General features: G+C 52.8%; 1 protein-coding gene across 2 annotated transcripts in view; it reads right to left on the bottom strand.

Moving 5' to 3' along the window:
- Window positions 1-3,446: 3,446 nt before the first annotated feature.
- The window catches only part of SUFU (SUFU negative regulator of hedgehog signaling), an 83,884-nt gene continuing 73,983 nt past the window's right edge, over window positions 3,447-13,347 (bottom strand). For both annotated transcript variants that reach the window (XM_080596907.1, XM_080596908.1), the window contains exons 11-12: window positions 7,439-7,507; window positions 3,447-3,940 (exon numbers count right to left, since the gene is read on the bottom strand). In XM_080596907.1, the coding sequence (XP_080453033.1) occupies window positions 3,851-3,940; window positions 7,439-7,507 (159 nt within the window). In that variant the 3' untranslated portion in view covers window positions 3,447-3,850. The remainder of the gene's footprint in view (window positions 3,941-7,438; window positions 7,508-13,347) is intronic.

Here is a 13,347-nt window from a genome sequence, read left to right as displayed (position 1 = left end):
CATCACCATCCTCAAAGACACCAGGCACAGCAGGCAGCACCTATCTAAGCCACTGAAAATATCACTGCAGGTCACTCCAGCTACAAGACTGACTGCTCCGCTCAGGTCACATCCCGCATGCTTTAATATTGAAACTGTACGGTATTTCTTCTGTTTTTAATCATGAGCTGAGAAGGAAAGTAGCCCTGGCTTTCGGGACTTCTCTCGTTTCAGAATTGCGGTCACATGTCGGATTTTCAAGGCACTGCGGGCCTGCCATAAGGCTCCTCGTCGCTGGAAATACCCCTGCCTGTCTGCGTCATGAGACTTCTCCAGGAGAGAGAAAACCTGGACCCACTTATTTCAAACTGTCATTTAGATCCAGATCGCTATCTCTAGACAACAGACGCCTCGCGGGTTTTGGCTTTCTATAATCCTGCTTCAAGCCTTCTACACAATCTAGAACAAAATCAGCACCAAGCAGACCTACAGTAGATCTCAGCAGGTTTGGGCTAGAAAATACCGCGGCATTTATTAGCACTGCTGCATTTCCCTTTTAAAAACTATTTGCTTACTAAAATACAGAGGTTTCTTTTCCATTTCCTTCACACACAGACACGTCCTCTTGCCCCGAGATGAAAACATCCAACCTCGAGATCTCATTTACTTGCCAATGAGTAAGGCTTTGGCACGGTTGCAAACCTGAAGCAGATCAGGGGAGGGGATGTCCTGTGGGCGCGCAGCTCTTCACAACACTGAACACCACGCGACTTTCTTATTCCTGATGACTGTCGAGAGGCAGCAGCGTGACCTTGGAGCTTCAGGGTTGACTTTCACCAGTTTCCCTCTTACAGTTGGCCTGATGATAAGACAGAGACTTCTATTTTAGCAGTTATTTGTCTAAGAGTTTTCCCCTTAGCTAAGTAGGAAGATTTCCACTTCCTTCCCCTCAAACCTTCCCCTCAATTGTTATCTGGCTACCGGCAAAGCTCTGTGAGAAAGCGTCTCAGAAATAGGGATTTCTGGCATGCCACCTGTTCCTAACTCAAATACACAGAACTATATATAAATACATGACACGGAACAAAAATACACACACACAAGGATACCGGGTGGGTTTTCGAACGCTTTCAGTGTGCTCCCTCTGAAGTCAATGAAAACCCAACCCAGAGCGTCTGAGGAGAGTAAATACAACGAGGAAAACATACACATAAGCCAGGCAGAACTGGAGCACGAGGCAGCCCCGAGGAGCTGCTCTCCCTGCGCTGAGCACCACGGCCCCGCTGCGAGGCTCCCGGAGGACACAGGGCAGAAGGTCCCCAGCCTTCCCGATGCGTGTCGGAGCCCAGCGAGGGTCCGATGGGCTTCTCTCTGCCCCGTGATGATCTCCGCGGGAGCAGCAGCGATTGACCTTCCGAACGTCCCTTCTCCGCTACGACGTGGATTGGAAGCTCCTTTTAATGAGGGCTAGCATCTGGAAACGAGGAAGAGCAGCCAGCAGCGTGGCAGCGAGCCAGCTCTGCTGCAGGCACCCCCAGCAAACCCGTCCCGGCGCGGTCCGCGGGCTACTGCTGGCGGATGGCTCAGGGACAATATTGTAGTCGCTGCCCTTGCTCCGCTCCTGACCGCCACAATGGTCTGTTTGTTCATCATCTGGCGGCGGGACACTCGTGTGCATTGCTCTGGAAGCTGGACCCGTCAATTTTCATGCTGCTCCCTAGCCCACGGTGTCCCCTGGATAGGCATCGAGTGCAGGAGGCTCGTATCGGCTTAGTGCGAAGCGGGACAAGGAAAACTGGCCAAGAGATCCCAGGGACGAACGCAGGCTGCCACGGCACAGAAACCACTCTGGCTGGCACACGCAGATATCTGAAAGTTTGTTCTTTCGCAGCAGGATTTTAAGATGATCCGCTGAGTTCAGACAAAACGACAAACTCATTTACATGTAAATTGCTTTCGTAGCTTTGCAGAAGGGAAGGTTCTGCCGAGCGGTGTTGGACCCTGCATTTGGCCTGCCTTAAATTATAATATAACAACAATTATAATAATACAAATGCTACTTTGTACACAAAGCACGCCCTCCCCTGCAAACCCTGGCATGCTTCGGTAGGTCCTACAGCCCTCTAGTCAATAATCACCCTCTCCGCACAGAGAGACATTGAGTGACTTGCCTGAGGCCACAGAGGAATTCTGTAGCAAGTCCAAGGAAAGCTTTGTGGCTCCTAGCTCTGCTTCTTGACCGGCGTTAACCAGCCTCAAATATATGCAAAAAGACATCAAAGCTGACTGTGCCAGGAAGAAATTAACTCAGAAAACAAACAGAAAACCAACCCTGGGGTACTGAGAGGCCTCCTGGACTTTGCTGTTTGATCAGGGGAGTTAAGTGTTAAAAGCTTTTGTTATACTTGTATTAAGATCACACGACAGTTGCGCATAAATCGGGAAGAAGGAACGGCCAAGTCAGCTTGTCAGCAGAAAGGGATGGAACAGAAAGCTGCACCTCCCCTGCCGAGGAGTGAAGAGTTGCCACCGAAAGACAATGGGTAGAGAAGGGCTGGGGGAATACGTCAGGGACAACCTGCAACAGCAGCGGGGGGCAAAGCCGCAGTGGTTTGCTTCAGCATATCCACAGTGGCCAGCCTTGCAATGCAGAGGAGACGCAACGTGACCGTGCAAAGCCTGCATCCTCTGCACACCACGTTGTGCTCCGAGGAGGAGGCCACAGGGAGCTAGAGGACAGAGGCTTTTCAAACTGATTTTGATGCTCTACAGTCCAAATCCAAGCGAAAGGAGAGACACCAGCCGCAACAACAGCCACCGCAGCAAGGCTGAAGGGGAAACTGGAGCTGTGCTAGAGCCCAATCCTGCTGGAACAAGAATAGTCGGATTTATTGAGGCTGAGTCTCCCCTCTGCTATGCCAGGGCAGCGGAGATCTCCGTTTCATACGCTTTCAAGCAGCCCTCTGGGTCCTGCAGAGCTGCCTAAGTTATCCCTGTGAACAAACGGTTCTTTCTAGCTTCTCAAATTCTGTACAATAGCAAGGAAAAAATACTTGACAGTATCTCTTTAAAGATAAACACACTGTAAACAGGAGATCTCCCCCGCCCCGGTAGCTTTCTTCCTCCTGCTTGTGCAAAACCAGAGGTTGCGACCTTCCCTGGGGTTCAGGCACAAGGACAGGATGCGCGAGAATAAAGTTGCCTCTGTTTGCAGTGATACCATAGCTAATAGCACCAAGACCAACACTTAAAACATGCCTAATTTGAGGGCAGGGAGGATCTGGGTTTGTTTTTCTTGACTGAACTAGAAAGTTCATCTTTAAATCTGTTCAGCTTCAAGCATGTGAGCTTTTGGCCTCCTTTAAACAGGGGAAATACCATTCCGTTTCTGAAAAGAAAAAAAAAATAGCACATGGAAGAACAGTTCTGCAGTCAGTAAAAGTTTGGCTAACAAAAGGACTCCAGAGTCACGTAAAGAACATTTAATCCATGGATTATAGGCTCGCACCTGGCAGAATGCATGTGTAAATACAGGCGTGCAGAGCGTCTACACCCTGGGCTAAGGCAGAGGGGAGTTCTGTAGCTAGGAGAGAGAAAGGGTTCTTACTACTGATTTTCATAGTTAAATATTTCTCACTCGCACTCACACATACGCAGGCTGTTCCCAGAGAGCTCAGCCTTGGGAAGGAGAAAGGAAAGGGCTCAGTTCGGTCTGGGCTGGTGCTGAGGAGCTCCTCTTCTGTTTGCAGTGGTTGTGCAGCAAACTCTTTTATTTGCAGGCAGAGTTTTTACTGCATTAATTATCCTGTGAGTCACTGGGTAATGGACAGTAACTTGGCTCTCCCAGTCGTTAGGAGGGTGTAATTCAGCTCTAATGCAGCGGGTTGTCGAACACAGCATCTGGCAAGATGGAGACTTTCAGTTTCTTTTCGGGCCAGCTGTACTCCTTTGGAAGTTTAAACTGTAAGGCAACACAGAGAACCAGTTAACATATATCTCTGCAACCTCATCCACAGGAAAAAAACCAAACTCGTTACAAAGGCAGGCAGCCCCCCGTTATTATTATTATTTAAAACAAGAGGCCACAGGGAAAACATTTCCCCATCAGTATGTTTTGGACAGCAGTGGACATTAGATAATGTGGCCTGTGCCTCAGCTGCCAAAGTAAAGTTAGGAGATTTCAGCCCGCGCATTATTTATTTCATCAGATGGATTCCGGAGGGTTTCTGCTCCCATCACCATCTCCCCTCCCTGATCACACCGAAAATTCCCAAGTCTCTCCCCTCCCACCCGACCGTGTCCCTTTCCCTCCACCTGGCCCCCGGAGCCCCCCGTTTGCTTCAGAGGGAGAATTTTGGCACGCAGGGCGGGGTGTACACGAGCTAGCGAGGCTCTGCTGGGGGACAGGATCAAGAGGGCTTGCAAGGGGTTCCGGGAGGGCAACCGGGAGGGCAACCTGTGCCCCGGGGAGGGGCAGGGTGCCTGAGCAGCACTTCTGCTCCAGCCCAACCCAGCCGGTACAAAGGCTTTGCATTCGCACAGGCACTCAGCTGCTCGGGCTGTTTTGCAAACACAGATTGAAGCGCGGGGAATGGAGATTTTTGCCCCGGTCTGGTTTACACAGCAGTGTCTCTGGCCAATGTTTCCCAAACAGAGCAAGCCTCCTGTCCCACTCGTCCCAACGCTGCTCCAGGACACCCCGCCCAAGGCTACGATGTCACCCCCACATCTCTGCCCCCAAATGTGACTGCCTGGGACAGAGGTCCAAGGAGCCCCTGTCGCAACCACGTGCATTCACACAGAGCTCTCAAAGACAGCGAGGGGGTGCGGGAGGGAGCCTGGAACCGAACCATCACAGGGAGGAAGGACACCGGCCATTCCCAGGCATTAACATCCCCGCAGGGGTTAACATGGACCAGGCCCTCCCACCGCAAAGGGCAGGCACAAAAGGATGGAGCAGGGGCAGCTTGGGAGGCATCCGTGGGGTTGACAAGTGCAGTCCCGGAGCAAGAAAAGCTCCCCCTCAGTGTCACTTCAATTTTGTTCTCACTGCTGAGCTGGCAAGGACATGCCTAAGAGTGCAAGCAGTCCAAAAAAATGCAAACACGCTAGATGTAGAGCTAGCAAAGGCTTCAAATCCTTACGTGGCAACACGGCAGCTGGATTTATGCTGTTCTCTTTGGGGATCTTTCAGGCTACAGATCTGCCCCGGCCATGGCTGGCTGACAACCACTTCTGGGCCTGCATTGCAGGCAACCCCGCTGCCTGGCCTCAGGGTCCAGAACACATCGGGGACAGCTCTGGAAGCCAGTTTGCAGGATGATTTTGCCTAAAACCCTGCTGCACCCATGGCGCAGCACTGCCTGATGCAGCAACAGTCCCTGACACCCCTACGGCTCTCCCAGGGAGGAATCTCGCTGGGATCCCACACCACCAGCAACAAACGGACCTGGAGGCAGCTGCTCCAGGACCACTACAGACACAGCGATCCCCTCCTGCAAGAGTCCTCTGACCAAGGCCAACAGTGCTGGAAGCTACACGGGGCTACGTACATCAGAGAGCTGGTGCAAGAGAAAAGTGACCTGCAAACAGTCCACCTTTATCCCATTAGGTGTCTTTCTTCCCGTAAGAGCCCCACTCCGAAGGACATTAACGCACTCAGTGGCAGGTTGCTGCTGGAGAAGTTCCCCTCCAGCTGCCTGCTCCAGAGCAAGGACGGCTCTAGCAGGTTACGACTTTGCTCCTGACCTTGCTCTGCCTGCAGCCCGCGCACCAGGGTGACTTGCACTCGGTGCCCATCGACCCTAATACGCCAGGCCGGCGGGTCAGGGGCTGACCGCGATCCGGGGGCACAGCAGGATCATTCAGGATACTGCCTACCACAAACTCCTACTTTTTCTCCTCTAGGAAACATCAACAGTCCCAGTCCCACTTAGGGCTGTTTTTTTTTTAAACTCAAGCTCTGTGTATAGCTTGCACCATATAATCTAGTAGTCCCATACAGCCCAGGGGATCCTTCTGAGTTCAAGGTCTAGGGTATGTAAAAAATAAGCTGAAGCTACTCAAACAGCTAATTTCACTTAACAGGGGCAGCTCGTTATGTAGCGAGGGAAAGGCTTTCCTTGCAGCGCCGACGGGGCTTCATTCAACCACATGAATATCATCAGGAACCAGCCAGGGCTGCTGAGGAATGCGTGAAGTTGGCCCAAACTGGGATCCTGCAACTTACAAATCCTTGGAGGGATCTAGATGCTGAAAGATCACATTTCATCTCAAGCATTTTTCCTTTTCGTAAACAGCAGCGGTTCCAAAGCGCTCCTCTCGGAGAAGCCATCCTTTGCGTTTGTTTGTTTTTCGCTTTTTAATTTAGCAAAGTCCCAGCAGCTCGGAGGCGAGCTGCCATGCCCAGTGCCTTCGCCTCTCGGCGGAGAGCAACGTGAGCCGTGCGAAGCCTTAACTGCAGGGCCTGCAGACCAAGAGCTCCCGGGCTCCCATGTCACCGGCAAAAATGAGCTTTGGATTAGGTTTAACTGGATAAAAGCTGGCCTGAAAGTCCCTGCCCAGCCAGCAGCGTGCTCCCCTCGCTCACGCAGCAAAGAACACCCTGGCATTAAATCAGCTCCGGATTAAATAATTAGAGCCCTGAGATTTTTCCTGGGGGGAGGGGAGCGGGGCGAGGGATGGGAGGGCTGCTCTGCAAGCCAAGGAAAGTTTCTTTAGAGTCTGCAGGGAGCTGTAAAAAATGGGATTAAAAATATTACATGTCATTTCTGCCACTGCTCTTTGAAGTCAGGCAGAATATTTATATGGCATGCATGGGAGACAGGGTGTTAAATGTTCCCCAGGAAGAGATCACATGGCAAGGGGAAGTTTAGCACCGCACAGCAAAGCTTTCTAAAGCTCCCTCGGCTGCTGCTGCAACGCTTCTAGGCTGGTGATGGTCTTTTGCACATTGTGCACCGGCTTACAGGGGTGGCAGGTGAAGGCCAAGCAGCAGACGTGAAAAACCCCCCGTCTGCTCCCTGAAGTGGAAAAAGGAGGCCCCTAGGACAGATTGTTCGGCAGCAAATGTGCTGCCACCGCTTTCAGCCTTTCTGAGAGGGGGAGAGGAGGTGTGCTGGGGGCTGCTCTTGAGGATGGTGTTACCCACAGCACGGAGACAAACCCTGATACCCGGCCCAGGGGCGGCACCGCTTCGACTCGGGGTGCTCAGATACTGAGTTGGGAACAATGCTGGTGGAAAGGATGCGCAGCACCTCCTGTAACACCCACCGCTGCCCTGCATTTCTTGCAATCCCTTCTCTCAGTGCCTTAGCCCACAGCAGATGTGATGTGAAGGTCTAGCAAAGCCTCGAGCCTACAGGGCAGGGCTGGGTCAAAGCAAGCTGCGGGACGGGGCGAGCTGCGGCGTTGCTCTCTGGGGCAGTACCTGGGGGATGCGGGAACAAGGCAGCCTTACCTCCTCCGGAGAATTCAGATCTTCTAAATCTTCCAGCATTCTCTCTACGAACTCTTCGGTCAATAGGATCTGCAAAGGAAAGACAGCAGTTTATGCCTCTGCACTCCCAGTTTTAGCTAATTGCCGAGCAGCAGAACAACTTCTGCACTTGAGCAGGCCGGACCAGCTCACTCCTTCCCCACGTCCTTCTTTCCTGCAATACAAAGGTTTGAGGGCAGGAGCTCCTAACTTTGCCTCTCGCCTCAACCGCTGCAAAAAATGTTAAAATTATATGGCAATCTTTTTTGACCCTCAATTATCTTCCTAAGTCTAAAATTAGAGGCTCGGCTTTAGACAGACAGAGTGGGGAAGGAGGAAAAGGGGTCAAGATAACAACTGCCGGAGAGGCAGTGGGAGACAGAGCTGCTTTCATCAGATTCCTTGAAGTGAAGCTCACAGCTGAATTAGAGAACAGCGGTGCAGTGAGAGCCCGAAACCTGTGCAGAGCCAGAGCTCTGGGCAGGCGGAGGGCTGTGTCTGACACACTGTGTTGTTTAGACAAACTGAGCGCTTGGCAAGGGAGGTGCCCGTGGTGGGAGCTGAGGTCCCAGGACCCTGGCTGTGGCTCCTGGGGACCCTTCCCACTCCTTGCCAGGACAGCAAACACAAAGTAGCCCATGAAAGGGGCTGCTGACAGGCCGAAATCCCCAGCTGAGGGCCACGGCTCCACAAAGCCCCCCAAGTCACGCAGAGCAGAGGCACCGAGGGGAACCAGCCCCAGGAGTTCAAGGGGAGAAACCACCACCCTCTTTACAAAAAAGCACGCACGAGCCAAAAGCAACCACGTCCTGCCTCTCCCTGCAACAGCCACGAAGGCCAGAGCTGCAGGCACCCAGCGGGTTTGGCATGGGAGCCGTGACGGCCATGCGGGACGAGGCCAAGGTCCCCACACGGCGCGGGGGCGTCGCAGCGACGTTCCTGGGAGCTGGGTTGCAGCAGTGCCCGGTGGCTTATCCCCAGCTGAGCCTACAGGTCTGGTTCTTCCCCACCGCTCCTCCTTTCCTTCCTTCGCTCCACCCTTTCCTCTGTCCCTGGCACCGCTTTCCATCCCGAAGCGAGCACCGTCCCCAGGCCCCTTCCTCACCCTCCCCTGGCCCTGGAGAGTCGAAAACACTAAATCCAGATCTGAGAGCTATGATGCTTCTGAACTTCTCTTCCCTTCTACCTTGCCACCACCGCGCACTGATTTCCCTGGGGATGAGGGAGCTACAGCCTCCCCTCTCCATCACATTTCCCTCCTTGCCTAGCTTCGACCTGCAGCAGGCTTCAGGCCAGGGTTTACGACTGAGCTGCTCAGCGTGGACGCAGGCAGCTCCACCAGGCCTCTCTGCTCATACCTCGAACCTGGAAAAAAAAAAAAAAAACACAACCCTGCTGCAGCCAGGAGCCAGGATCTCGCTGCTTTGGACATGACTCTGCAACCTGGCACCACTCCGCAGACTGGCAAGCCGAGAAACATCGCGCTGAAACACGCAGTGCCACCGCAAACTGCTGCAGTCTCCTTGCAGGAGGCTGTAACCGCTCTGCCTGTCGGACTGGAGACACTCGTTTGTTGGCTGCCTGCAGAACGAGGAAGCCGGCTGGCCGGGCTGGAGGCAGGAGGGCGACCCGACCGCTCAGCTCCGGAGGAAGAGCTGGGTGGGGAGCCGGGGCTCCGGCGCGGAGCAGATCGCTTTCTGCGGAGGTGCAGCCTGCAACGGGGCGAGGGAATGAAAACAATTTGGCAGGCATCGAAACGCACGGAGCAGCCGGAAAAAGGAGGAGGAATTGGTATTCACAGCAATCAGGCAAGGAGGAAATGAATATTCAGCCCTCCACGGATGAGCAAAAATGCCAGAGGCTGGGATGGGTGAGGGAGCAGGAATGAGGAGCCACGGCTTTGGCAGGGGAACTAGGCGAGGAGCAGAGCAGGAAGACCCCTGGGCGCTCCCAAGGTGCCAGAGGCAGGGGAGAAATGGGAACCACGTGTGCAAGGCAGCCAGCTGCTCTTAGCCTGGTGGAAAACAAGGCAGGGTGTGCAGGGGTAAGCAGCAAAGGGTAGAGAGAGCGAAGGGGGGACAGGTCAGCTCTTGGCTAAGCCACAGGCTCGCAGAGCAGGGACAAGCCCACGCGGAGCACTGTGGCTAGCACCGACCTGGGGAGCGATCCCCGGAGCTGCCTGAGCCCATCTGCAGCTCGCTGCCACCCTCTCAGCAGAATTTGTTGATCTAGCTGAACAAAAACCAAATTCCACTGATTTAGCGAGCCGAACTGGCTCCCTGAAGGGCCTGACAAGTGGAGTGGGACAGCCGTCTGCAGCTCAGCTGTCTCAGGGACCGTGTTTGTGGGATCTCAGCGACGGCAGCCTACGCTGTGCAGCGCCACGGAGCAGGCTGAGAAAAGATCGCAGCACCGTGCTGCCAGCCCTGCACAGACACTTAACTTTGGTGGAGGGCAAGCGTCTACGGCTGCAGTGACAAACCGCTGCAGTGACATTCACGCAGCGCGTCACTCGGAGCCCGTCCTAAAGAGCCAGCTGCAGCCTGCGTCAGAAAAAATATACCCCAAACCCGACTACCCCGCGCAGCTGGGGAAACCTGCCCTAATTCCTGGAGCAGAAGGGAGTCTCCGAAACACGGGTGTAACCAGAAGTGCACGCGAGCTGGTCCCTCGGCAGCACTCTTGAACTCTCTGGAGGATGCAGGGGAAGGCAGGCGCTCTCAGCACACCAGCTGCTGGAGAAAGCTTTGAAGCAAGAAGCACAGCGATCCTGGATTCGCAGCCAGACAAGACTTCTCCTCTTAGAAGCAGCCCAATTTAAACAGCCCAAGAGCATTAAGGTCTGGCCATAGATCAGGCTGACACCCACACCTGCGATCAGCAAAACCAGCTTTGTGCTGGTGAGCGAGTCCTTGCTCCTATGGAGGAGGATGAGAATAAATCCGATCCCATCTCAGCTTCTCTCACTCACAATATTTCAGGTTTCCAGTTCTTGCAGCATGCCTGCTCCTGCACAGTATGATACCCCATTACATTAACACACACACGTTATATGTGCATGATATTAAAGGTGACATTCCCAGCAAATAAACATGACAGACTGCCATTGCTCTAGGCACCTAATTTAATTTCCTTTGGGATTTAAACCTTAGAAGCTCAAATTAAACAAATAGGCCCTGTTCACTTTATATTTCAGACCTGAATCTAGAGTTTTCCTCTGATGCTGTTAGCCGATCTTATCAACAGGACACTGCACAGAGATCATAATGATGAAGCAGCTTTTTCGCTCCACAAAGGAGAACAGAGCTGCAGCCAGGGGAAAAGTCTCTGTGAGCTGGAAGGCAAATGAAACAGTCCCTAAATGCAGAGACAGCCTTTTTCCCCCATGAAATCCCTTGGCCATTGCTGAAGTGATGGAGCTCTCCCGAGCAGCAGCGGGTGTCCCCCAGCGCTGCAGCAGCTTGGTGCTTGCAGCAGCTTGGTGCTCGCAGCTCTGTGTTTTCACAGCTCTGTGCAAACATTCTTGCCTGCCCGGCCTGCTGAAGCTGGTTGCAGGGTGTAGCTCGGCCTTTGTGATGGCTGTTTGCAGTATGTACAAGGGAATGGCCTCGCCAACCAGCTGGGAATATCTGGGACATTCCCTTTGGTGCTGCACAGTCCTGCTTGCACCAGGATCTCCGTGACCTGACCCGGAGAGGCCCAGGCAGATGCCATCCCATTGCTAGCAGATCCCTACTCCATTCCCCACGCGCTTTGCGTCTCTGTGAACGTTGGTAATGCTGCAGGTGCTTGGAAGAGGATGGCTACCCTAAAGATAAGTCCCAGTTTTCTATCACAGGTACCTTCCACGCAACCAAGGCCCAAAATTTTGGTTCTAATAGCCGCATGTGTCCAGACGCGTTACGAAATACCACGCCAGGCAGCCTCGTTCAGGTGGATGCGTTCAGGGAACGCGCTGGCTGCGAGCATGATGTCTCCCTCTCGTGGCAAGTCCCACCTGAGCCTGCTCAAACCTGCTTCTTACCTACAGGACTCTGCTACAGGTCAAGTGAAGGAGACTGTGTTGAAGCTTTCATTGTTGAAGCTTCCATGCCCGCAGATAGTTGAGAAACCTGTATCGTGACTCCTTACAGGTAGGCAGCTGCGAATGCAGGAAAACAGGTGAGATCTGAAGATGTACACAAGGTCATGGGGCTCTGGAACAGTTCATCTGACTTTGAAAGCAACCTGTGCTTAGTAAAACATTAAAGACTTTATAGTCAGCTTATAGGTACCTTACACACCTAGCACCCCACCTCTCGCTTTAGGGTTCAACCCTACCACGAGGACTTGACATTCTGTGACCACAGGTCACGCCGATGCTGATAGCCCGGCACATCTGGCAAGCCTCTGGTCAAAGACGACCCTCGGAAGCTGAGCTAGGAGCTGAGTTGCAGCTCTGTCCAGCTTCAGGGAACACGCTTTGTCCCAGGCAAGAAGAGACTGACCCAGGGACAATTATGCAGAGATGCTTTAACTGATAATACCCATTTTTCTTGCCTACCTCAAAACAAAAGAAAACGATCCCACACTTTGCCCTAGTGCTTTGTTTGCATTAAACATTGCCACTAGCTTTTCTAACAGGTTTGTCAAAGAAAAGAAAACGTGTTTTATTAGATCTGGACTTAGCACAGAGCTGGCTTGCATGGCTCAGCCAGAGAAGGTGGGGACACGTCGCAATAAACCCCTGTGTAAATCCCAACCCTCCTCAGACACTGCCCATCCATACAGATGCTGTGCCTGGAATGGGTGGAGCAGCTGTACCCTAAGCCGCATGTCATCTGTTACCTCTGCAAATACCCGGCAGCTTTTAGGAGCCCTTTGCCCTAAAATCGTTTCAGACTAATTCCTGTCGACAGCCCAACAAAAAATGCAGCTAAGGCGTGTCAGCATTCCCCCCTGAACTTAAACGTTACCCGCAAACCCCCTCAATGAATTTGTGCCACTAGCACCCCCCAGCCCATCTCTCCACAGTCCCCCTGGCCTGGCCTTATTCGTGCTGCCTTGCTTTGGTTGCAAGTGGTTCAGGGCCTTGTCACCACATCTTTTTCTGTCATGCCCAGCCCTGGCACTGGCTCCAGAGGTACCAGTACTGCAACAAACACCTTCGATGGGAAATTCCATTCTTGCTCTTCCAGGAGATTCATAACCCTCCGTGTCAAGGAAAACATCCACTCGCAGATGCCTTAGGGACCCTATTGCTTCACACCATGATGTTACAATCCCAGAAGAGGAAGTACAGGATGACGCCAGAAGATTTTGACCTTGTGGGATCTCTCCATGACATTCCCAGCTACAAGGCTAGTCCCGGGGGCTCCTCGTAGCCCAGCCTGACAAGACCCATCTTGCAGACAGGGCTGCCTGCAGTGAGCACACAAAGTTTGGTTCAGCTGGAGAGGGCTGGCAAGGGAGCCAAGAGGACAGGCAATACCCATTCTTTCAGAGTGAAAATGCTACAGAAGAACAGGCATTTCAGGGAATGCTCCGAGCAGATGAGAGAAGAGCTACACACAGTAGCCAAAATGTACTTTGAGTAGCAAGGGAGAGGCACTAGGCTGTCGGATAGTCAGCCAGCTTAAGAAGGATGGAAGAACTTGACTCATCTAAAACTAGCCTGGACAAAGCACTAGGGAACACGCTGCAGAAGGGTTGATATGGGAAGGATCGTGATGACCTAACGGGACGTTTTAACCTCTAAAGCAAGCTTTTCCTGGTGTCTCGTGAATTCAGACAGTGAGAAAGAAGAACAAAAAGTGATATAAAGCTATGAGGTTTTGTGCAGTGCTGGAGGGATGATGATAAACTTACTAAGCGTTAGCTTAGGTTGTCCTAGGCCTGGCCAAGAATTTGGG

This window comes from Anser brachyrhynchus (assembly GCF_964034855.1).
Source record: "Anser brachyrhynchus genome assembly, chromosome: 6".
NCBI lineage: Eukaryota > Metazoa > Chordata > Aves > Anseriformes > Anatidae > Anser > Anser brachyrhynchus.
Note: the sequence above shows the minus strand (reverse complement) of the source record. Positions and strands in the feature narration are given on the sequence as shown.